We start from the raw sequence: 24,859 nt of genomic DNA, 5'->3' as shown, positions 1-24,859 counted from the left end.
CTTCGTCTGCTCCTCCTCCTCCAATGTCTCCTCCTCCTCCTCCTCCTGCCCCCCCCCCCCCCCAATGCCTCTGCCTATTGCTTTCATAAATGCTTTGTTTTCTTTGACTTCATCTTGGTCTTTGTTCTTCTTTCAAAATAGCTGCTCCAGCCTCTGTACAGGCGGGAAAAATGGTTTAAATACATTTTCCAGTAGGGAATCAGCTTCAGTTTACCTTTTTGCAGCAATGCTAGTTTCCTGAGGATATTTTGCCAAGATTTCAGACTCAATTAATACCTTGTCCAATGGGATTTAGAGACGTGTTGACAAGCGCAAAGCTCAATCTTAGCTGAACCGTCTATAAGCGAACATCTCAATTTATACCACTCGTCACGGCGTTTGGTGTTTGGTGTTCGACATATCCCTCAGCCCTGGATTTAGATCTAGAGACCCTGGTTTCGTGTTCCTGTGAGGGTATTTTTGCAATGACGTCATCAACGACTCTGAACCCTGATGAGGGCATGTTTGCTATGACATCATTAACGACTTTTGATCCTGGCTATATCATGTGAGGTCAACGTCACTGAACACGTGACATCATCAAGATGGCGAATAATTTAGGAAATTAAATATGGAGGTGAGCTAAATTATGCTTAACAAGAAAAAAATGAATTGACTTGCCAGAAAAATGTATCAGTTTGTCCCAAAAATGAGAGAAATACAAGTATCATAAATTTTGTTGTATGCATTTGGTGAAATATCACGAAAAATATACGTTTTCAAGCAATAAACAGATTTCGTCACATACCTTGCATGATGGATAGCCGCTGGAACATGAAATTGTGAGAGATCTCTCAGTTAATTTTGAAAATATCACTCTCTGTGCGCTGCTGTTGTCCTCTCAAACCATTTGGAACAAAATGAAGTTGTCATGACTCAGCGACTCCAACCTTCGTTTCTACAGCTCATCTTTTCATCAAAAACGCTTTCATGTACGTAATGTCTGCAAGGTAATTACAAGCGATCTTTTTTCAGTCGAAACACATACATAGCATCTGCATTTAATGCTGTGGCATCAAAAACTAATGCTTTAATACAGGACTGAGAACTCTATTCAGCAAGAATTTTGCCTGTTATTTTCCATAGTAAGTTGAATGTCCGAAATATGCGTAACGTAAGAAAAAAAAAGATATAGGTATATGCATTGTGCTGTGGAATTAACAAATTCTCTTGCACAGTTTTTCAATGAAACTGCAAGAACTTATTTATTATGTAGTTTTCAAGTGTTTGTAACGCTGTTGATTCTCACGTCCGTTGTATTTTTCCGTCTTGAAAGATATCATTTGCAGCTCTCATGAGTGTTAACGAGAAAAATTTGCTCTGAAAGACAGAAAATGGACGTGCCTCGCAGCTAATGCCAGATACATTGTAAGGCGCAAATGCAGAAGATATTGCCTGGATGTCGGAAAGATAGGACACAGATTTGCAGACACAGTAAGGTGCTCTCGGGAAAAAATTTACAGCACTCGCATCATATGCGTTCCCCAAGGCAGTGTTATAGGCTCTTTGCTGTTCCTGATCTGTATAAACGATGCAGGAGACAATTTGAGTAGCTGTCTTAGATTGCCTGCAGATGGTGTTGTCATTTACTATATCATAAAATCATCGGAAGATCAAAACCAACTGCAAATGGGTTAGACACGATGTCTATATGTTGTGAAAAGTGCCAATACCTCTAAGTAATGAAAAATGTGAAATAATCCACACGATATTAAAAGGAGTCCGTTAAGTTTCGTTTGCATGGTAAATCACACAAATATAAAGGTTTTCATTTCAACGAAATACGACATAAATCAAAGCGATCATATAGAAACTGTTGAAAGGAAGGCAAACCAAGGACTGCATTATACTGGCAGAACACTTAGAAGATGCAGCAGGTCTACTAAAGAGACTGCCTGCACTATGCTTGTCCGTCCTCTTCTGGAGTATTGCTGCGTGATATGTATCCGCGCTAGGTAGGAGTGACAGAGGACATCGAAAAAAGCTCAAAGAAGGGCAGATCGTCTTGTATTATTGCGAAATAGGGTAAAGAGTGCATGGATATAATACGTGCGTTGGGGCGCAATCATTACAGCAAAGGCATTTTTGGTTGCGCAGGATCTTTTCACGAAATTACAATCACCACATTTCTCCTCAAAGCGCAAAAAAATAGTTTTTTGGGAACCACCTACGTAAGGAGAAATGATTATTGTAATAAAATAAGAAAAATCTGAGCTCGTACGGAAATATTTAAATGTTAGGTTTTTCCTTGCGGCGTTCAAAAGTGGAATGGTAGAAATTTTGCTTGAAGGTGATTAGATGAGCTCTCTGCCAGCCACCTAAGTGTGAATTACAGAGTAGTCATGTAGCTGTAGATGTAGACTGCTCAAGGTGAGTGCGTAGTCTTTTAAACAACGATGCTGACAGATGCACAACTCAGATTACACGAGATACAAATGAATCTGACTGCCGACGCGCAGCTACAGTAACATAGTCTGTCGTGTTCAAAAGTATCTGAATTTTGGAAAATGTTCAAAAGTATTTGAACAATCTGAATTTTGCGTAAGTTCGTACTATGTTCAAAAATTTTCTGAACTAACTGTTGAAAGCCTTAAAAATGCTCTAATAATTTTCATACACAGCAATCATACTATGGATGTAGGTTAATTGTATAATTGATGCTTAACGAAATAATGATACCTATCTCCATAAACTATTTTGGACGGTACTGGATGGCTTACGCTCATTTTCATAGAGTCGGTGATATGTAACATGTCTTGAGATAATGTAAGTATTAAGGATGATACTACCAATATGCTCAAATTTCATTTACATTAGTATACTAGAGTTTTCTGAAAATCTTCTTACTCTTGAAGATAAAAAAATGATCTGCAGGGAGACATACTAAAAATAATTTCTGCTGTTTCTGACAAACACCTAATTATGGAAAAGGAATGTATATTTTACATGTTCTGAAGTCATAAGCGTCTTTTAAAGTATTAAACTCTTCTATTCAATTACTGTTACAAGAAAACATCGACTGTAAAACGCTGGTTTTCTCACGAAAGTTACTTTACCAATATGTACGCAACATTCTGAAGTAATTTCCCCTGAGAACATCAAAATGATACCGCTGGAAGACTATGGATTCAACGATGCTAATGAAAAGGAGGAAGTTGCCAAAGATTCTAATGTTGCATGTTTTTTATCGTGTGGATTAAGTCAAAAAATATATCTAAATTATTTTTCACATGTTTATAATACATTTGGAGAAGAACGTCATAACTTGAATACAAATGACAACTATCTGTTTCCAAAACAATCATTACGATATTTATATAATGTTTCACACAGCTCTCAGAGGGTGCCTCTAGAGTTCCAGATCCACCTCCTATTAAACTAAATTGTACAGATTGTAAAAGAGATATACTGATGAAAATAAAAGAACAACGTTCATTATTATGAGCATATATTTTTTTACATTATAATGATCCCATACAAGAGTATTAAATTCATCTTCTAGTACAAGACATATGATATCCTTGGCTAAGATTACATTCTATGTATGAATGTGTGATACATAAGGGAGCGCGGCTTATGACGTCATAGGGAGGTCAGTGTCCTGGGTTACGTGGCGTCACATATTTAAACAGAGGGGTCAGAGTCGCCATGCCATATTACTTGTCTTGATGATAATAAAGTTATCAACAAACTTATTACTGACGGAGACCATGTAGGAACATCGTTTGGTTCATCTCTTATACGTCTTAAAACGAAAGACGGTGGTAAACTTGAAAAACTCGAAGAAACTAATTTTTTTCCGTCTAAAATCTTACGCGGGTACAACATAAACCTCACTTACTTTTGCTTTTGCCGTAATACGTTAAGCATTATTTCAGAATTACATCCAAGGCAGAAGAATAATTATGTTATTAACATATAACATGCTGGTTTATTTAGTTGTAATTGTTAACTGAATTGAATGAAATTATAGTTGTCCGCGTAAAGTATATACACTCCTGGAAATTGAAATAAGAACACCGTGAATTCATTGTCCCAGGAAGGGGAAACTTTATTGACACATTCCTGGGGTCAGATACATCACATGATCACACTGACAGAACCACAGGCACATAGACACAGGCAACAGAGCATGCACAATGTCGGCACTAGTACAGTGTATATCCACCTTTCGCAGCAATGCAGGCTGCTATTCTCCCATGGAGACGATCGTAGAGATGCTGGATGTAGTCCTGTGGAACGGCTTGCCATGCCATTTCCACCTGGCGCCTCAGTTGGACCAGCGTTCGTGCTGGACGTGCAGACCGCGTGAGACGACGCTTCATCCAGTCCCAAACATGCTCAATGGGGGACAGATCCGGAGATCTTGCTGGCCAGGGTAGTTGACTTACACCTTCTAGAGCACGTTGGGTGGAACGGGATACATGCGGACGTGCATTGTCCTGTTGGAACAGCAAGTTCCCTTGCCGGTCTAGGAATGGTAGAACGATGGGTTCGATGACGGTTTGGATGTACCGTGCACTATTCAGTGTCCCCTCGACGATCACCAGTGGTGTACGGCCAGTGTAGGAGATCGCTCCCCACACCATGATGCCGGGTGTTGGCCCTGTGTGCCTCGGTCGTATGCAGTCCTGATTGTGGCGCTCACCTGCACGGCGCCAAACACGCATACGACCATCATTGGCACCAAGGCAGAAGCGACTCTCATCGCTGAAGACGACACGTCTCCATTCGTCCCTCCATTCACGCCTGTCGCGACACCACTGGAGGCGGGCTGCACGATGTTGGGGCGTGAGCGGAAGACGGCCTAACGGTGTGCGGGACCGTAGCCCAGCTTCATGGAGACGGTTGCGAATGGTCCTCGCCGATACCCCAGAAGCAACAGTGTCCCTAATTTGCTGGGAAGTGGCGGTGCGGTCCCCTACGGCACTGCGTAGGATCCTACGGTCTTGGCGTGCATCCGTGCGTCGCTGCGGTCCGGTCCCAGGTCGACGGGCACGTGCACCTTCCGCCGACCACTGGCGACAACATCGATGTACTGTGGAGACCTCACGCCCCACGTGTTGAGCAATTCGGCGGTACGTCCACCCGGCCTCCCGCATGCCCACTATACGCCCTCGCTCAAAGTCCGTCAACTGCACATACGGTTCACGTCCACGCTGTCGCGGCATGCTACCAGTGTTAAAGACTGCGATGGAGCTCCGTATGCCACGGCAAACTGGCTGACACTGACGGCGGCGGTGCATAAATGCTGCGCAGCTAGCGCCATTCGACGGCCAACACCGCGGTTCCTGGTGTGTCCGCTGTGCCGTGCGTGTGATCATTGCTTGTACAGCCCTCTCGCAGTGTCCGGAGCAAGTATGGTGGGTCTGACACACCGGTGTCAATGTGTTCTTTTTTCCATTTCCAGGAGTGTATTATTTTCCGTCTCTACTTCTTTTATGACACAAATTTACAAAATTTCCTTTGACCATTTTATCAATACTGTCTGAGATATGACTGAATTTAAAGAATTCATGTTTAATTTTTATGTGACGTTTAGATAATTATTTCAATGTTGTACAGTAAAATGGGCAAAACTATATTCATGTGCAATAAATCTGTTAATAGATTCTAAAGGAGGCAAAAGTTAGCTATGTATAGGTATTATAGTACAGCCATTTTCGATGCCCGATAAAAATGCTTTAGACAGAAGGGGTTACGTGTGAAGGGCCACATAAAGCGCTGTAGATAGTGTGTGCCGTTGTGTGAACTGGCTTGGTCATTTGCCGGTTTTCTGGACGAGTGTTTCAGAATAGTAGGAGAGCGCGTAGTCGGTAGGAACGTGCGACATAGCAGAGCCTGAAGCCATTCGCTAACTGGAGGTGTTGTATAAATAGAAAGGCAGTGTGGGTGTAGGTCTAATAGAAGACAATACATTCTGTTTGTTCCTCTGGAAATTTGAAGTGTGTTGGTGTTGTGTACGTCCTTCTCCTTTCTAAATATAGACTGGTATCTAGTTTCGTCTGTGGAGCATGTTATCGGCGGGAGAGGCTAGATGCCAGTCGGAAACGGCGAGATGACTGTTTGCGGTGCGCGTTTTCCAATACAATGGTCGTATCTGAGAGGCGTTAGAAAGCAGCTGGATTGCTTCAGGGAACTGAGCAGTGCTATAGTAGTTGTCGACAATGTTAACCCTATTCATGGGCCGACTGTTGTGGCCGAGAGGTTCTAGGCGCGTCAGTCCGGAACCGCTCTGCTGCTACGGTCGCAGGTTCGAATCCTGCCTCGGGCATGGATGTGTGTGATGTCGTTAGGTTAGTTAGGTTTAAGTAGTTCTGAGTCTAGGGGACTGATGACCTCAGATGTTAAGTCTCATAGTGCTCAGAGCCATTTTTGAACCTATTCACGGGTTAAACGAGGCTTGTAAACATTACTTACACAGATAATACACACATCAAAAAAAGTTTTGCATCACCCTGGTTCCCAGAACTCTTGAAGATCGACGTTGACTGTGGATATTTTATCACAGACAAAGTCCCTTTGACTGTTCAGAGATTTCACTAAACCCGCCCAAAGATGTAAACAACCATGCATGAGCAGCGCCTATTAGACGGAGGGGATCCGACAGCCGAACAGTTCCAGTCATTCCACCAGGAAGGAGGTTCACGGCTCGTGTTGTCTGTAGTTAAAAAATGGTTCAAATGGTTCTGAGCACTATGGGACTTAACGTCTGTGGTCATCAGTCCCCTAGAACTTAGAACTACTTAAACCTAACTAACCTAAGGACATCACACACATCCATGCCCGAGGCAGGATTCGAACCTGCGACCGTAGCAGTCGCGCGGTTTCGAACTGAGCGCCTAGAACCGCTAGACCACCGCGGCCGGCTGTCTGTAGTTCAACCATGCCTAGACGGTCAATATCGCCGTTCGATCGCGTCCGCATTGTTATTTTGTGACAGAAAGGGCTCTCAACAAGGGAAGTGTCCAGGCGTCTCGGAGTGAACCAAAGCGATGTTGTTCGGACATGGAGGAGATGCAGAGAGACAGGAACTGTCGAAAACATGCCTCGCTCGGGCCGCTCAAGGACTACTACTACAGTGGATGACCGCTACCTACGCATTATGGCTCGAAGGAACCCCGACAGCATGTTGAATAATGCTTTTCCTGTAGCCACAGGACGTCGTGTTACGACTCAAACTGTGCGCAATAGCCTGCATGATGCGCAACTTCACTCCCGACGTCCATGGCGAGGTCCATCTTTGCTACCACAACACCACGCAGCGCGGTACAGATGGGCCCGAAAACATGCCGAAAGAACCGCTCAGGATTGGCATCACGTTCTCTTCACGACGATGTGCCTTCAACCAGACAATCGTCGGAGACGTGTTTATAGGCAACCCAGTCAGGCTGGACACCTTAGACACACTGCCCAGCGAGTTCAGAAAGGTGGAGGTTTCCTGCAGTTTTGGGGTGGCATTATGTAAGGCCGAAGTACGCCGCTGGTGGTCATGGAAGGCGCCGTAGCGGCTGTACGTTATTTGAATGCGGTCCTCTGACCGATAGTGCAACCATATCGGCGGCATATTGGCGAGGCGTTCGTCTTCATGATGGACGACAATTCCCCCCCCCTCCCCCCCTCCCACCCTCCCCCCTCCCCCCCCATCTTGTGAATGACTTCCTTCAGGATGACGGACATCGCTCGACTAGAGTGGCCAGCATGTTCTCCAGACATGAATCCTGTCGAACATGCCTGGGATGGATTGAAAAGGCTGTTTATGGACGACGTGACCCATCTACCACTCTGAAGGATCTACACCGAATCGCCGTTGAGGAGTTGGACAATCTGGACCAATAGTGCTTTGATGAAATTGTGGACAATATGCCACGACGAATACAGGCATGCATCAATGCAAGAGGACGTGCTACTGGGTATAAGAGGCACCGGTGTGTACAGCAATCTTGGCCACCACCTCTGAAGGTCTCACTGTATGGTGGTACAACATGCAATGTGTGGTTTTCATGAGCAATAAAAAGGGCGGAAATGACGTTTATGTTGACCTCTATTGCAATTTTCTCTACAGGTTCCGGAACTCTCGGAACCGAGGTGATGCAAAACTTTTTTTGATGTGTTTGTTTGTGTAGCAGAGCAGAGAATTAATGTGGTTACGATAACAAACGATTCCGTGTTGTCTGTCGATCAATATGTCACGTAAGTCGTCACGCACATCGCACAACGCATAGAGTGCGTTGATTCTGGGCGCATTCTCGAATGGTCTTCAGACGACGCTACGGAAGCTCGGAGGACGGAGGAGAAGTAGTGTTTCACCTGGCGACGCCTTGTCAAGATTGGAATCATCACCCAGAACTTCATCTTCACTAACTAGAAGCACTGAGCATCGCCTGCACATCTAACAAAAACCAGCAAGATATATGCCATAGATTAGTGCGACGGAGTTGTGAGCAATTTTCGGCGCGAGTGCTAGGGTTTGTGTTTTGTTACCTTTTTTTCTTTACTGCACTGGACTGTTAGAATCTGTGTCGATGGTTGACCGTTTCTAGAAGTGGCAGGGGGATTCTATTTATGTTGATGTTCAAGGAGAGTGAAACAAGAAAAATAGGTGATAATATTCAGGAAATGCTCAACTATATTAACAAAATGATGGATGAAAATCATGAAATGTGGAGAAAGGAAAGTAAAAGAAAAGGTAGGCACGATACGGAGAAGATAGAAAGATGGCAAGAAAAGTGAAAGAGAAGGGTGAAAGGGAGGAAGGAAAACAAAAGGAAATAGTAGAAAAAGAGAAGTGGGCCAATGAAGTAGAAAAGAAGAGGAAACGAGCAGAAAGTTCTTTCCGTGCCACATAGTAAGAACCAGAATGGAAAGAGGAAATCTTGAAGCCATTTTGGTTTCTGAAGCGTAAAGTACTAAGGCAAATTACGGGCGATGTATTAAAGGAAATGCTGAATGTCTTAAACAGCATCAACATTCATTGTATAGAAGACAGAAGAAGTGAAGCAGAATCTAAACCAACTTCAGTAAGCGGAAGTAAGTATTTTGAAAGATAATGCAAGAGAGAGAGCCTCAAATGACAATTTAGGGTTGTGGGGCAGGAGTAGACGACAATATCACAGAAGTTGTGTGTTATACGTATTCATTGTGGAAGGTCTAATGTCTAAGCAGGAGTTACCAAAAAGCTGAGAAAGTGAGGTCCCAAAACAAAACAAAAGAAACTCACCCGAGGCTGGCGTAGGAACTGAAATAGTAGAAGAGATGAGGTCTGATTTCCGAAGTGTTCTAGCTGAATCATTTGTTCCTGAAGGTCTGGCCATGCCTGATAATACACTACTGGCCATTAAAATTGCTACACCACGAAGATGACGTGCTACAGACACGAAATTTAACCGACAGGAAGAATATGCTGTGATATGCAAATGATTAGCTTTTCAGAGCATTCACAAAGGTTGGCGCCGGTGGCGACACCTACAATGTGTTGACATGAGGAAAGTTTCCAACCGATTTCTCATACACAAACAGCAGTTGACCGACGTTGCCTGGTGAATCGTTGTTGTGATACCTCGTGTAAAGAGGAGAAATGCATACCATCACGTTTCCGACTTTGAGAAAGTCGGATTGTAGCCTATCGCGATTGCGGTTTATCGTATCGCCACATTGCTGCTCGCGTTAGTCGAGATCCGATGACTGTTAGCAGAATATGGAGTCGGTGGGTTCAGGAGGGTAATACGGAACGCCGTGCTGGATCCCAACGGCCTCGTATCACTAGCTGTAACGGATCGTGCAGCCACGTCTCGACCCCTGAGTCAACAGATGGGGACGTTCGCAAGACAACAACCATCTGCACGAACAGTTCGACGACGTTTGCAGCAGCAGCATGGACTATCAGCTCGGAGAGCTGGCAGGCAGGATCCTGCGATGGTGTACTCAACGACGAACCTGGGTGCACGAATGGCAAAACGTCATTTTTTCGGATGAATCCAGGTTCTGTTTACAGCATCACGATGGTCGCATCCGTGTTTGGCGACGTCGCGGTGAACGCATATTGGAAGCGTGTATTCGTCATCGCCATACTGGCGTATCGCCCGGCGTGATGGTATGGGGTGCCATTGGTTACACGTCTCGGTCACCTCTTCTTCGCATTGACGGCACTTTGAACAGTGGTCGTTACATTTCAGATGTGTTACGACCCGTGGCTCTACCCTTCATTCTATCCCTACGAAACCCTACATTCCAGCAGGATAATGCACGACCGAATGTTGCAGGTCCTGTACCGGCCTTTCTAAATACAGAAAATGTTCGATTGCTGCCTTGGCCAGCACATTCTCCAGATCTCTCACCAATTGAAAACGTCTGGTCAGTGGTGGCCGAACAACTGGCTCGTCACAATACGCCAGTCACTACTCTTGATGAACTGTGGTATCGTGTTGAAGCTGCATGGGGAGCTGTCTGTACCTGTACACGCCATCCAAGCTCTGTTTGACTCAATGCCCAGGCGTATCAAGGCCGTTATTACAGCCAGAGGTGGTTGTTCTGGGTACTGATTTCTCAGGATCTATGCACCCAAATTGCGTGAAAACGTAATCACATGTCAGTTCTAGTATAATATATTTGTCCAATGAATACCCGTTTATCATCTGCATTTCCTCTTGGTGTAGCAATGTTAATGGCCAGTAGTGTAAGAACCCTTCCGAATTAAGACTTCCTCCAAAGTCGAAGCTAGATCAAGTGCATTAACCAACATTAGATAGAAAAAATATATATGTTTCAGAACGTCATGATCTTTTGCCAGATAATTAGAGAGTTGAGAATGTGCTACCTATGCAAGAATCGGATATAGTCCTGCCTCTTGTGTTTAAAATTATTCATTGGGAAACAGGAGTAGAGAGAGTTATTCGAATCAAGAAAACAATCGAAGAATGTCTAGAAATCTGCTACACATTTGTCAAGTGTGGAAAACAACGGTGGAAACATTCCACGACGTTACGTCAAGCAGGAAATGGAAACGTAAAAAATGAACAGAACATGGATGAAAACTTTCTTGAACTGTAGGATGCAGGGAAATGAAAACTAAACCTTATAAAACGGCACAGTTCCGGTGGTACGGGGCTAACGAGAGCGGCCGACAGCACTCGCAGTCCCGACAACGAGCGCGGCTGGCTGCTATGGATGCGATACATCACGCGGCCCTGAGCGATTGAGAATCATGGACGAAGCTGGAGGAAAACTGAATTGACATTGGTGTGGAATCTAACGCAGATACCACGGGATGAAGATCTGAAGCCTTCCCAACGGCCTTTACGATTTCGATAACGCCACACGCTGCTCACGCCCAACCCACCTCCGGGATTCCATTATGCACTGAATACAGTGGCGATAGGGAAGCAAAGCAGTGATTAAGCGTGTGTTAACACAAACACGCACATACTCATACACACACACACACACACACACACACACACACACACACACACACACACACACAATCTCTCCATAGGTTGTAGCGTGAAGTATCTTTAATCTCAATGAAAGGCGTCTGAATACGAAATATCGTTTGCATAGTTTTGGTGGCCTACACATGACTATGTATGCATGCTGATAATGTGTTTAATGGATGAAATTACCAAAGAGAGCACTGTTTCTTTGTTGTTCTGACACATTCAGTTTTTCCTCACCTGTGTTGCGACACCAGTCATGTTCATGTAACCTACTTCAACGAATAAGTAGGCGCTGTTATAATTTTGTTTACGTTAGATAAAAAATTTTAAACGGAATCTCACATACTGATTTTATATGAATTTTTTGTGATAATTTGGTATACAGTTGGGTCCCAAAGTGTTGTGATCCAGATTATTTATTGCTTCCTTAGTATTGTTTCTGATTCAGTACTTTAATTTGGTTTGATGCAATTTTAAATCCATTTTACTTAGATTGCATCCTTCCACATTAATTTAAATGTGCATGTCAATTTTATTTTGGTTGATACTGAGATTTTTGACTCTTTTAGAGTGCTGTCACTTAATTTTAATTTTAATTTTAGATAGATAGATTTTTTAGAAAAGTCTCATTACAAGGAGCTTATTAGTAATGTTTTCGATACTCAAAGAAATAGTGCAGCAGAAGTCAGCTCACTACACTGAGTTGGATTACGTTTTTTTGTGCTACTAGAGATGGTAGTATTTATGAATCATTGTAGATTTTGTTTCTAATTTGTTCCGTTAATTTTTCGATTTGTCCTTATGTCAATAAATTGTTTAATGATCTTATGGTACTTGAATATAATTATTCTGAATGTAACTGAGAATTTTATCTCAAGTTTCTGTTTACGAACAATAGCTTTATCGACATGTAGTTGTTGTCTCTGTTAACGCCAACGAGCTGCCTACAGCTCCAACATGTTATGTAGATTTTTGGTTGTAATTAATAGAGATTCTTGCGCTTACACTGTCTCATAATTATTTCTCTTTTAATAATAGTATCTATAAACAAAACGATGAAGTTTAGCTCTTGTAATAGGGGACAATCTTGCTGGATTTTTAGCTGATATTTATATTAACCACTTGGAGCAAAAATTCATCTCATCCACTAACCAAATAAACAGCAAAATAATTTTCTACAAGAGAAATGTAGATGACACTCTCTTATTTATTGATGGTAACAGCAGCGAAGTTGAGGTCCTAGCTGAAGATCTGAGCAAATTATATAACAACATCATATTCACAGTCGAACGTGAAATAAACAATAGCACACTTTGATATATTTGGTAAACCAACAACCACAGATGTTACCATCAGCAACACAACCTGCCACCCGAACCGGCATTAAGATGACTAACTTCAGGTTAGTGCATCTTTGTAGAAATAAACTTCTGATGTTTCTAGCAGGCAACATCACTTTCTAGAAACTTAACGAGAGCGGAAAAAAGGCAGTAGAAATGCCTGAATTCGACTCCTGAAGCTATATACAAAAGGGTCTGAACGTAAAAAAATTTCGAGGGGTGGTTTTGAGATCGCGAATTGGAAATAGGGGAAGTCGGCCGGCAATTCTTGCCACGGTAGCGGGTGAGTCGTGAGCCCTATGGGGCGAGCTGATATTCTAAAGACTGTTGGATGTGTCACTGCAGTACTAAGCGATCCTTACTTATTAGTAAAGTTGTTCTGCCTATCCGGAAAACTTCGAAACATTTCAGAGATGTTTATCGTTCGCGGGCGTGGGTTCTGGCTTGCTCATTTACGAGCTTTTTAGGTGAGTATTACAGTTTAGTAGCAGTCGGTAGGCAGAGGCCGCATAGCATAGCCTGGAGCCATTAGCTAAATGGAGGAGGTGTTTAACGAACGAATCGTACTTGGCGCAGGTATAATCGATGACAATAAATTCTGTTTGTTCCGGTTAATATTTAAAATGTGGTGTTTTTGTGTGCGTTCTTCTCATTTTTGACAACAGACCATCTTGTTTCGTTTATGGGGAAGATTATCGGCGGGAGAGGCTAAAAACCAGTTTGGGGCGGTGACGTAACTGTCTGCGATGTTCATTTACCAATGTAGTGGTCATATCAGAGTTTTTTGAAAGCAGTGGGATTGCTACAGGGAGTTGCTTATTGGTACAGGAGCAGTAGCAATATTAACCGTGTCCCGCCAGTCAGAGCAACACTGAGGACCCTTGCATTGCAGAGTTGATTCGAGTCCGCCGCAAATGCAGTAAAGTCTACGGAGCAATACGTCTCGTAGTTTGTCTCGCACTCTGCACAGCGCTGAGAGTCGGTGAATTCTAGTCGTGTCCGCGAGTGATTTTCACCCGATGCTATGGAATATCCGTGTTAGGACGAGAAGGAGCGTTTTAGATTCATTCTCGTCAACAATTGTCACTATAGTTTCAAAAGAGGATAAACGGAAATTTTTGCACTGCCCTATCGTAATGTTTCTAGTTACGACGGCATGCGGGGATAATATAACGTCAGGGGCAGACTCGATTTTCTGTCTCAGTTTTTAATTATAATTAGCATAATTGTTTAATAAATCTTTCAGGCAACGACGTATATTTTTTAAATTTGTGGTAAGGTCTTATGGGACTAAATTGCTGAGGTCATCGGTCCCTAAGCCTATGCACTACTTAAACTACCTTAAACTAACTTACGCTATGGACAACACAGACACCCATGGCCGAGGAAGGACTCGAACCTCCGACAGGGGGAGTCGCACGGACCGTGACAAGGCGCCCATAGACCGCGCGGCTACCGGGCGCGGCAACGACGTATATAACATGTTTTTGCTAACAACGACGTATGTAACATGTCTTTGCTAACAACGACGTATATAACATGTTTTTGCTAACAATTATAGACTAAGTGATCGCTCATAGTGCACAAGGTTTGGAGTTTAACGCAGCCACGGCGTGGCGTTGAACTGATTACTATAATTACGAAAAATATAGATGAGGATGGTGAGTCGGGGACACAAAAGATAGGTTTGGTGATGAGGTATTCTCAAGACATAGTATTTCTGGTCTGTGTTTCATCGGTAGGACGACGTTACAGATTCGCGTTCGGCCAACCTGATTTTAATTTCCCGGGATGGTTCCCTTGAAAGGACACGGCCGACTTATTTTCCCGTCCTTCATGAATCAGAGCTTGTGCATAATCTATAATGACCTCGTTGTCGAAGGGGCGTTATACACTAATCTTACTTCCCTCTTTTGTGTTTCAGTGTTGTTATGCAGCTCAACCCTCCTATGTATTTACGCGGAACATTTTAGATGAAATAAACACAGTAACTTTCACAGTATTTCATCCAGTTTATTTCATCGTATCTGTTATCTTCTGCAAATAAATAATCTTAAGCCAACATTCTACTGGAGCAGTAGAACGTCTTTATGAGGACATAACGTCTTCACTGAGCGAGATTGCGCGATCGTAAGACACTGGACGCGCATTCAGGAGGACGACGGTTCAAATTCCGGTCTTCTCATCCAGATTTCGTTTTCTCATGGTTTACCTAAACTGCTTCAGGCAAATACTGAGCAGGTTCCTTTCGAAAGGGCACTGCCGATTTCCTTCCCTAGTTCGAAAATGTGTTAAATCTAACTTCTTTGTTGATGGGACATTAAAATTCAATATTCCTTCCTTTCCGTTTCGGAACCTCTTGGAACGGAATATTTTACGTAAATTTTTCATAGGTACGAAAGTAGATAGCATAAAATTGTTTTGGAATTCCACTAGTTTTTTCATGTGTAGGTCCACAGCCTCGACGTAATTTCTGAATTATAAAACAATTATAATTATCCACCGTATGCTTTCTAATTCTTTGTACAACATGTCTTTTATTGCATCATTTATTAAATTACATTACTTGCCAGTTTTCGCCTGTGACCACTTTCAAATGGAACTGCGTCGGTGATGTGTGTGTCGTGTTTAAAATCTATTTAGTGCTACTTAGAAACAGAGAGGTCTCCCCCCACATACGTTGAAGATGCAGATTTTTTAACGATCTCACTGTCGATGAGAGGTTAAAGCCTTACAAAATGTATCAAATGTTACGAAAATTTAATATAACTGAATAAATATAGCTTGTGAATATAATTATGTCGTCGTGAACAGCTTGGATCCAGTTTCGTACCTCAGTTCTTGCAATGGAGCATCGTTGCCTCCTTGTGTTGATTTTCTTTTCGGCATGCGATAGATCTATCTATCGGTCACTCCTTTAACAGAAGAGGAAATTACCCACTAATCATGCTGTTAAAAGGAAAGAAACCATGTTTGATTGTTTCTGAATGAGCTCCACCAGTCGCTTTCCTTAACTCATTCTTGTTCCTTTTTTTTATGAAATCGTTAGCTGCAGCCATCTCATATGCAATCAGCGTACTAGGTAAGCGTAATGCAACAGTAACAAATGTGGATGCTTCGGCGGTGCTTATTCATGCTCTTAATGAGCTGCAATTAGAGGTTCGGCCAGTGGTGACAACCACCGGTCGTCCTCCCGTCTTTGACAGCACCAGCGGCAGGACTCTGAAGTCGCTCACGAGATGTCTCTACAAGTCTTCAAGGCGTCCCACCCGCACCACATTTAAAACGTTCGCACATACAAACAATATTAAGCGAGAGCGCATTTATCGCATTAGCTGACCGGCGGACGTCGAAACGTGAGCATAATAAAAACCGCTCCCCTCCGTCTTATTCGAAAGGGTTTGTTTTATTTTGCGCGTCGCCGGCTCTCTCTCTCTCTCTCCGTCGCCCGGTCTCTCTCTGTTCTCCTCTCCTCTCCTCTCCTTCTTGTGCTGCTCCGTGCGATTCCTTTTTCCCCAGCCGTGAAAGATTTCCTTCCAATGAGCGCGGCAGGCGGGCAAGGGATCCCACCAATAGCGTAGCAGGCGAGCGCGAAGCGGGGAGGGCGCCAACGCGCCTTCAGGCCGCAGTATGCGCCCAGCGCGTGTCCGGGTCTTTACTCACGTGCTGCAACAGCCATGCGTCCTACGTACAGCAAGACGACATAGCCAACATGTTCACACGGTATGTCCGTAGTATTCAGTACAACACGCCGCTCTTCTCTGCACGCCGAAACGGGAGAAAGAGCCGATATTCTCTCGTCCGTCTTTTGCGGCTGTCGGCGCCGCTTCCTTCTGGTTCTCATCTGCCGAAATGTCATCTGCGGCGTGTATCTCGAAGCGCGGGTGAAGAAGTAGGCGTGACAGTCCGTCGGTGTCTTCGGCGCGCTCGCCAAACCTTTTGGTGTGCCGACAATTATGTTCAGTGTGACCCAGCGTGTGAGAAGTGCGCTGTATTTCAGTGGTGCTACTGTCCTGTTCGTGCGTTGAAGTCACCATCAGAATTTGGCCGGTGTCTCCTCGTCACGATCCCACGAGTGTCACCCTAGTGAATCACCCATACGCTTTGTTAATTTTCTTAACTGTCACAGCTTCTTGCAACAGAAGGTGTAAATTCTTAGCGCGGGTTGCGGTAATGTTTTAATCGTGATTTTTGTGTTTAGTATGAAGCATTCAAGGCAATTCTGTATCTATTGCAGATTTGCTTGTCTTCATTAAAGTACTACTTCGGCACACATTTGAAACAATTCTGAACATTGTTGCAACGTTAGTCCGTGTCTAATTTACCAGAATTCTTCCATAGTTATCACTATCGAAACGTCAATGCTTTAAAATATCGTACCTACATTATTGAAACAGTTATCAAAATTAGACACATACTTTGTAATAGTAGCGTGACACGCCTTATTTGGATGTGATTTCCAGATATTCGCTTTCTACTTTGTTTCCTGGTCATAATCGAGTAGTTAATTTTAAGTGTTTCCTTTCAAAGAATACTCTGTCGATGAACGGTTCCACGTATATTAGAACGATGGAAAGAGTAATGACTGGAATAATCTGCAAAACGTTAATGAATATTTGTTCTATTAAAGTAAATTTGCAATAAAATTTTGTTTTGGAGAAGTACTTTTCGTTCATTGTATTAAAACACAGTACAGCTAAATTTCAGAGTTTAATGCTTGCATCTTAAGGAGGAGTGTTTATGTGAATATAAAGCTTGAATTGTGCTCACAGTAACACAATTAATAATTTATTGGATTGTGTGTAAACGTGGCCAATTGCAGAATATACAATCATTTAGTTCTGCAGTGGCTGCAGAAAGTCCATTTCTCTATTTCTATTTTTTTTTTTCTAAATTTATCTGTTATCAGAAGAAAAAAATATTACTTTTATTTTGCAAAGTGAGTTTGTCGAGGTTCTTATCTGAAACACAAGACCATTAAAAAGTAATGAAACTAGTCCCGTAATAATGCTTATCATAATAAATATAGTCCTAACTTGTTACACTTATATTGTCCGTAAGTTTTCAAGTGTAAGATGAAGTTCATACAAGGGCAATGTTTTACTACCTGAGGCAATAAATAAATCAATGCTATACATCAGTTGCTTTCGGAGACACTAGCCGAATAGCTTTTCTGTCGCAAGAGACATTTACGCTCTGACATCTGTACATGCCCACACTCTGTTTGCGACATTTGATGCGCGTTGCGACGTTTTTTACAGTCGTGTGGCGTGGAAACGACGGCACGTGAAGCTGGGAACCGTTTCGGCGTCCGCAGAGTCCAGGAGTAAATAACATTTATGAATATTGCGTATTACTTCCAATGACGCGTAGCAGTGGTCTGCAGACACGAATGTTATTTTCTTGTCGTAAAACACTTTACCACAGACGTTCCCACACGCCGCATACATATAGGTCGTCAAAAGTCGGATATAACACACGAAAAGGACTTCACACATCTTTATATGCCAGGCGGCGTCTTTAGAAGGCGTGGGTGAACTGCTAGGAGCTGAATTTTCTGTCATAGGAGTAGTTTTTATGATTCAGCGAAGCCTAAATTTAAGGAACATAACATAGAGCACGTACTTGAACGCCTTAGGTGCTTCTGTAAAAATTTTCAGAAGAACTATAATTGTAGTGTGCCCCGCCCTCTATAGACGATGTCCTCAACTACGGCTTTTACACGTTTATTATTTGTGACGATGCAGCATCATTGCAATATTAATGAACACAGATCTTTGTTGTCACTGTTGCTCGTTAATAATGCACTGAACACTGAAGCTCCTTCAGTGATAAATAATATCTCTAACCACTAAAAGTCTTGTTTTAACAGGTTTGACGAATTAAAAGTAGTATCTTTTTACAAAAGTCTACATAAGCATTCATTGCAACGCCTCGATTTCTCTTTACCAACGTAGGCCATGTGGCTTTAGTGACATAGCACTATTTCACAATGATCACTGTTTTAAAACATCTCTGAAAATTGTGAGAAAGGATACATTGTCAGAGGAAAGTAGTATTTGAAAACTGAAAGTCGTGTCCCGTAGTTTTTGGTACGTCTTAGTGATCAGAAAGTGATAGCAGAAATGTGTCGGTAATAAGCGGTCAGGTGTTCCTTCCACTTTTTCTTCAATCAATTATTTGTCTCGGGACACGCATCTAGAGTATACAGCTGAAAAATTATTAGACTGTAGCCGCACATCCAGTTTCGTACATGCTTCAATTGGCTTCAAAGATAATATTTAATGGATAAAACCAATACCTTAGTTACTAATTCCATAATGTACTTTTACTCTACACTGACAACGTCACAACCATTGTGAAATACGCCAATATATAATTTATATGTACAGGTTTCCCATGGTACAAACTTTTAGTTATAACTGATAGCGAGCTCTAGAGTTGCCAGTGCTGTCGTGCGACTAGCTTTTAAATGACATCAACGCTGCTTAAAGTGTTTTCATACCATTAAAATTCTGGTAGACATCCGCATTACGATATTTCTTATTCAACAGTCAGTGCTGTAAAAGAGGTTTGATGACGCAAAGGAGATGCTTAACAGTTTCAACTGTAGAAAATTTTCATACAGTTTATTTACCTGCGAAGGACTCGCAATTAAGATTGCAAGCTTTCGTTTCAGTAAGCGGAGCGGCAAACGCGATTTTCCGGCGAGGGTACTTCCGCTGCGGACGGCTCCTCTGTATTGGGGACTTCTCTTTCAGAATTTTCATATCTAACGCAGTTTCAGAGAGAACGAAAGAGGAGCTGTCACTCGCGAACAAGAAATAAATAATAGAGGAGAGGATTTTAGCAATCAAATTGATGGGAATCGATTCGCTGCAACAGATTTGTCTCCGCGGGCGATTTGTTAAGTACGGCTAGGAGAGTGACCGAACTGAGGGCGCACGCAGGTGCGTGTAACGTGCGTGTGTTGGGAGTTCCGCGTGTGCTTATAGGGCTGACCTTGGCAGCCGGAACAACTGGGCTGCAGCTCTTGCCTGGGCCCCGGCCGAGCACACTCCGCTCTGTACCCTACACCTAGCCTTGCTTCCTATCACTAACCCACCTTGTCGGCTGTCCAGAAGAACCGCTGCGAAAACACCTGATAAACGTACACGCAAACGCGGCTCGATGATATTTTCTTGCCACTTCGCGAAGCTGCAGTATCGTATCAAACAGAAATTCCTTATTTTTGTGGAAGATGCATCGTGTTGTTAAGGGTTTCAATTTTACTAAAGCAGTCTCTCTCTGACCTATGAAATGATGTTCATCGACAGAGAAACGGAATGAGTGCCGCCTGCGAGTGAGCTGTAAAACTGCATCAACTAAGTAACTACACTTGCTTCTCGCTTCACTTTCCGTACCTTAACAGTTTCAACAACATGGCACAACCGCCACTCATATAATTTACCACGTGGGTTTCACAATGAAGTGCACTGAAAAAAATAAAAATAACAGAACGTAATATTTCGTTTAAACGCATCGATAAAATAGGTGAATTCATCTCGTTATGAGCGTTACTTCTAGACTTTTCGCTACGAATTTTCTGAGAGAATGCTGCAAAATCGTCAAAATCGGACACCTATTCGTAGCTATAGATATCATGTTGCATTTAAAACTTGTAAAGTGCTCATTCACCGACAAACATTTTTTTCTCGTTACATTTCCCCTCAAAATATTTGTCTCTGAGCGCTATGGGACTGAGGTCATCAGTCCCCTAGAACTTAGAACTACTTAAACCTAACTAACCTAAGGACATCACACACATCCAGGCCCGAGGCAGGATTCGAACCTGCGTTCGTAGCGGTCGCGCGTTTCCAGACTGTAGCTCCAAATATTTGTTCATCAGTCTACAGAGAATAATTTTGCAGTATGTGGCAGTTGGCCCTGGTGCAAAATGCACGTAAGACGTCACTGTTCACTGATAATCGGTTAATAGGGTAAGAAATATCGTTTTAAAATCCAGTTGCTTCGTGAAGTAAGTATTGTAAAAATTGTTTCCTTCCGTATAAATTTGATACCTCACCATTCTGTAAATGATCGAAGATGTTCTTTTTTTTGCGTCTTACAATATGCGGATGTAATCATCATGTTTACTTTAAGGTAAAAATTGTGAACAGTTAAGAACGATCTTTTTTGTACTGACAGTCGCGAATTCTGTCAGCGTCTTATACCGTGCAAAAGAGGTAAATTTTCCTACCGAGGAATTTTTCTGAAAAGTCTCACTGTCCATGATAAGTAGTAATTCTAATGCAAGCCAAACGACTGTTAAGAATATTTAAGAAACACACGTTACCATGCCGCCAAATTGTTCGGAGCTGGCTCTTCTGAAGAAGTATAATTTCGCTGCAATGTAAGATGGTGCACATTTTGTGTCACCTGAGTGCTTAATATCATTTATTTTCGGGGAACTGGAGGATACCATTGTTGATGTAAAAGACGTTTACGACCTGACATCCGTACGTGCTCACGCTCCGTTTGTGAAGGAGTTTCTGCAAGCGTAGCCAAGAGCTGAGTAATTATTTCTGGGCTGGTCTCTTGGCTTGCGGATTCGCGCGTACGGATTTTGTGAACTGCTGTTATGAGCATAGCAGTGAAATAATTCCGAGGCAACCGATGCTGCAGCTACAAAGTATTGCGCCCCTTTTAAAACAAGTGACCGTCATTTTTCGCTCCGACGTACGCACTGCAAGTCGCAATGTTAAGTAGTTGCAAACTCGACGCCCAACATTCACGGCAGGGATTTTCAGAATTTATTCAGTGCAGCGGCGAGAATTATTTGTGCCTGCATAAATCGCGCCCGTGCAGTAGCTGCTGCAGCCATTCCTCGGCAGGATGTGACACTGCAGCGCGTGGCCCATTGTTGACAGAAATTATTGCCCGCGCTGAATGTACGGATTTATAAATGCGTGTGCTACAGTTGTAACTGCTTCTGGCGCGCCGGAACAATGGTACGTAAGCTACTACCTTCCTTCATAATGTGAATAGCGTTACTGTGCCAAGATGCAACGTCCTTTGGTGCTAGCGCGCTTTCTATCAACAGTTGAGCTGCACAAACATGTTTTGGTGTTTCCCTTTCAGAGGGCTGGTCTCTGAAACTGTTTTAGTTGTATGGATCTTAATCCAAATTCTAACTCACTATCCGCGCTTTGTTTTTCACTGTTTCTGCCATGCACCATTTTCACCTGTCTGCACGACTGTTTTCTGCAATTAAAAATTGTTTATGAAATTTTGTGAGTGCTTTTGGTTGCATAGGAAATCTCGCATTAGCGTCTAGTGCGAGACAAATAGTGAAAGGAAAGGTGTGTGTTGAATTTATATTCCAGTAACACACAATAAAAGGCTCGATAGAAACTAGACCCCTTTTTAGATTATTTCTGTACTAAGTTACTGTCAGCAAAGTACGGTGGAAAAGAAATGAAATATTATAGTTCAGCTACTATTTTATACTTGTTCAAGTAAGCTTTCGTTGCGATTCCACAACCTCTCTGGTATCTTTAGTCCCTGATATTACTTTGATTGATATATGTGTTTCTATTACGAATTCGTAGATCGTAAGCAGAGCCTGTCGAAGATACTGTAATACTGCTGACGAAAACCTCAACTGCCTATATAATAATTACATTTAAAAGTCAATCCAACATTCACTTTGAAGGTAGTTTCAGTTTTGGGATATCACAGGATCTGTTTTAAGAACTGCATTCATTCCTGTTAATCATGTCTACGGCAACTTGTTTTCTGCTCTGTTATTGCGACCTCGTTAGCAATAATTTAGCTAAACATAAGCTCCAATATATGGCGTTTCCTAACAAGGAATGAAGCTTCCTAAATAAAGAATCTAAAATCCAGATGGAAATTAATTCCAAAACAGCTGCGAGTGGTTATAATCCGATGTTTGCAGGCATGTGCCGGATTTACTACTTATAATGGGTATTAATTTCTATATGTTTGAGATACAACAGTAATTTTTTCAACAACATAGACACACTTTTACGTCATCGTCGTGTTCTAAAGGTTATTCCTTGTTGATATCGGTATTATTCTTTGTCTCCCGCAATTTTTATCAGCTCGTCCTAGATTCTATGATTCATTCCACTGATCGCAGTGATGTCCTGCTCTGCCCTGTTTTGTCCTTTAATTTTTTCCAGAATAATTCCTTCAAAGATACGCCTCAGGAAGCTGTTATGACGAATTAAGTGGGCACTTAGCTTGAGTGTTATCTTTCGTATGGTGTTGAGCAACGTCCATTCTCCGCCCGAATGGGTTTTTTTTTTTTGCTCTTTTCCATATCCGCAAATCTATTGTTTACAGTTTCTCCATTGTTTGATAACAATTCACGCCCACATTTTACAATCGGCCAAAAACATATTTTTTTGTAAATTTTTTTCCTATTTATTTATGATACAGCTTTCTTTGATTTCTAAAGAATTTGCTTGGTCGTTGAAATTCATCTGTTATTATCCATGAAAGTCTTTTTGTCATTAGCTGTTCTGCTAAAATACAGAACTTATTTAGTTGGCTTATACGAGTGTTTCCAATCATTGTTTCTTTTGTCCTCGCGTCAGTTTATCTGTGAATATTATTAGATATTTTGTATCTATCTTTAGTTTAAATACGGTTAGACAATCTGACAAAGCTCTTAACCTTATAATACATTTTCAAGATTGGCTAAGAAGGCGAAATCATCGGAATTTATATTTGCCGAAACAAAAACTGACATAACATGTAAATATATGCGTGCAACTGCCAATAACGTGCTTCCCAGATGTATAATTCAAATTTATTTCCTAGGTTTCTTATCGTGGAAATGCAGTCACTATTTTTAGCGGTTTTCCTTCCTAACTCCTGGAAAATATAGCTGAAACACAGCAATCTTCGTTCTGAATAAACAATTTTATGATATACTTACAACAGGAAGTGGAATATGTACTAAATACATCGCAAGGTGGCGTAGTGGTTAAGACACTGTACTCACATACGCAGTACTGTTTGGTTCTTCCCTATGTCCTCTATTAATCCTAATATCAAGGATCCAAGAACTGACTGGCAGTACACCTAGTTTTGAGTGGTCGTTCCACATTAGGTTGCTCCAGGTGGTTACTTGTAGATGTTTTACAGTTGTTACTATTTCCAGTAATTAATTTCCAATCCTTGCAATCGAGGAATAATGTGCTTTTTAGGTATTTATGAACAATGTATTATATTTATTTATATTGTTATTTGCCATTGCATCGTTATATAGGAATTCTTGGTTAGGTTGATGACGAATCTCTTGTACTCGTCTCTTCAGTGACTGCTTCACTCTTTTTAATGCTTTTTACGAATGACGTATCGTTTAATTATCCGAGTGCTGAACTCATTCCTACGTCATTTATTTCCTGCTGTTGAAAGCCATTTAGTTATTTATTTTTCCACGGTATCTAGCTAGTCAGCTATTTACCCAACTAAATTGTTATTTCATATGTTCGCATAGTACATAATTATCTGATTGGGTTACAGTGAGGTTCCGGTGTACCACAATCATTGTTATAAATGACATGCTGTGAATGAGGATAATACAAACGTACAATTTCGTACTTTTTCTATAAGGAGTCATATAACTGTCTTGTGCTGATGATGTTAGTAACTGCAACTTGTGTGGCACTTGTAGAGAATTCTGTGGAGTTGTTCGTTACACGTAACTACACGCGGTGAAAAGTCTAGTTAATGAATAGATGACTGCAGACGGTTCCTTCCTCTGGCATCTGTTAACCAGTGTGCACCTGTAGAATCAAATAGTACGATTGCTGCGACACAATGTCTTCTCATCTTGAAATCTATCACTGGATCTCCGTTTCTTGAAAATATCCTGCTATGGGAACATAGACTAACAGCTGTCGGGTAACATTTGTGACACTTCTTGCCAAAGGAATTCTCAGTCTGACCACTGATTTACGGAGTTTTGCTTGCTGTCTGGTGTATAGGGAACAGCCGAGCAGCAGGTGATTTAGATCTTGCAGTCCTGAG

General features: G+C 42.1%; 1 protein-coding gene across 1 annotated transcript in view; it reads left to right on the top strand.

Annotated features, from left to right (window-relative positions):
* The first annotated feature begins 16,456 nt into the window (after positions 1 to 16,456).
* LOC126184243 (neuronal PAS domain-containing protein 4A) overlaps positions 16,457 to 24,859 on the top strand; it is a 1,173,452-nt gene continuing 1,165,049 nt past the window's right edge. The window contains 1 exon segment of the mRNA XM_049926613.1: positions 16,457 to 16,537. Coding sequence (XP_049782570.1) covers positions 16,527 to 16,537 — 11 coding nt within the window. The 5' untranslated portion in view covers positions 16,457 to 16,526.

This window comes from Schistocerca cancellata, chromosome 4 (genome assembly GCF_023864275.1).
Source record: "Schistocerca cancellata isolate TAMUIC-IGC-003103 chromosome 4, iqSchCanc2.1, whole genome shotgun sequence".
NCBI lineage: Eukaryota > Metazoa > Arthropoda > Insecta > Orthoptera > Acrididae > Schistocerca > Schistocerca cancellata.
Note: the sequence above shows the minus strand (reverse complement) of the source record. Positions and strands in the feature narration are given on the sequence as shown.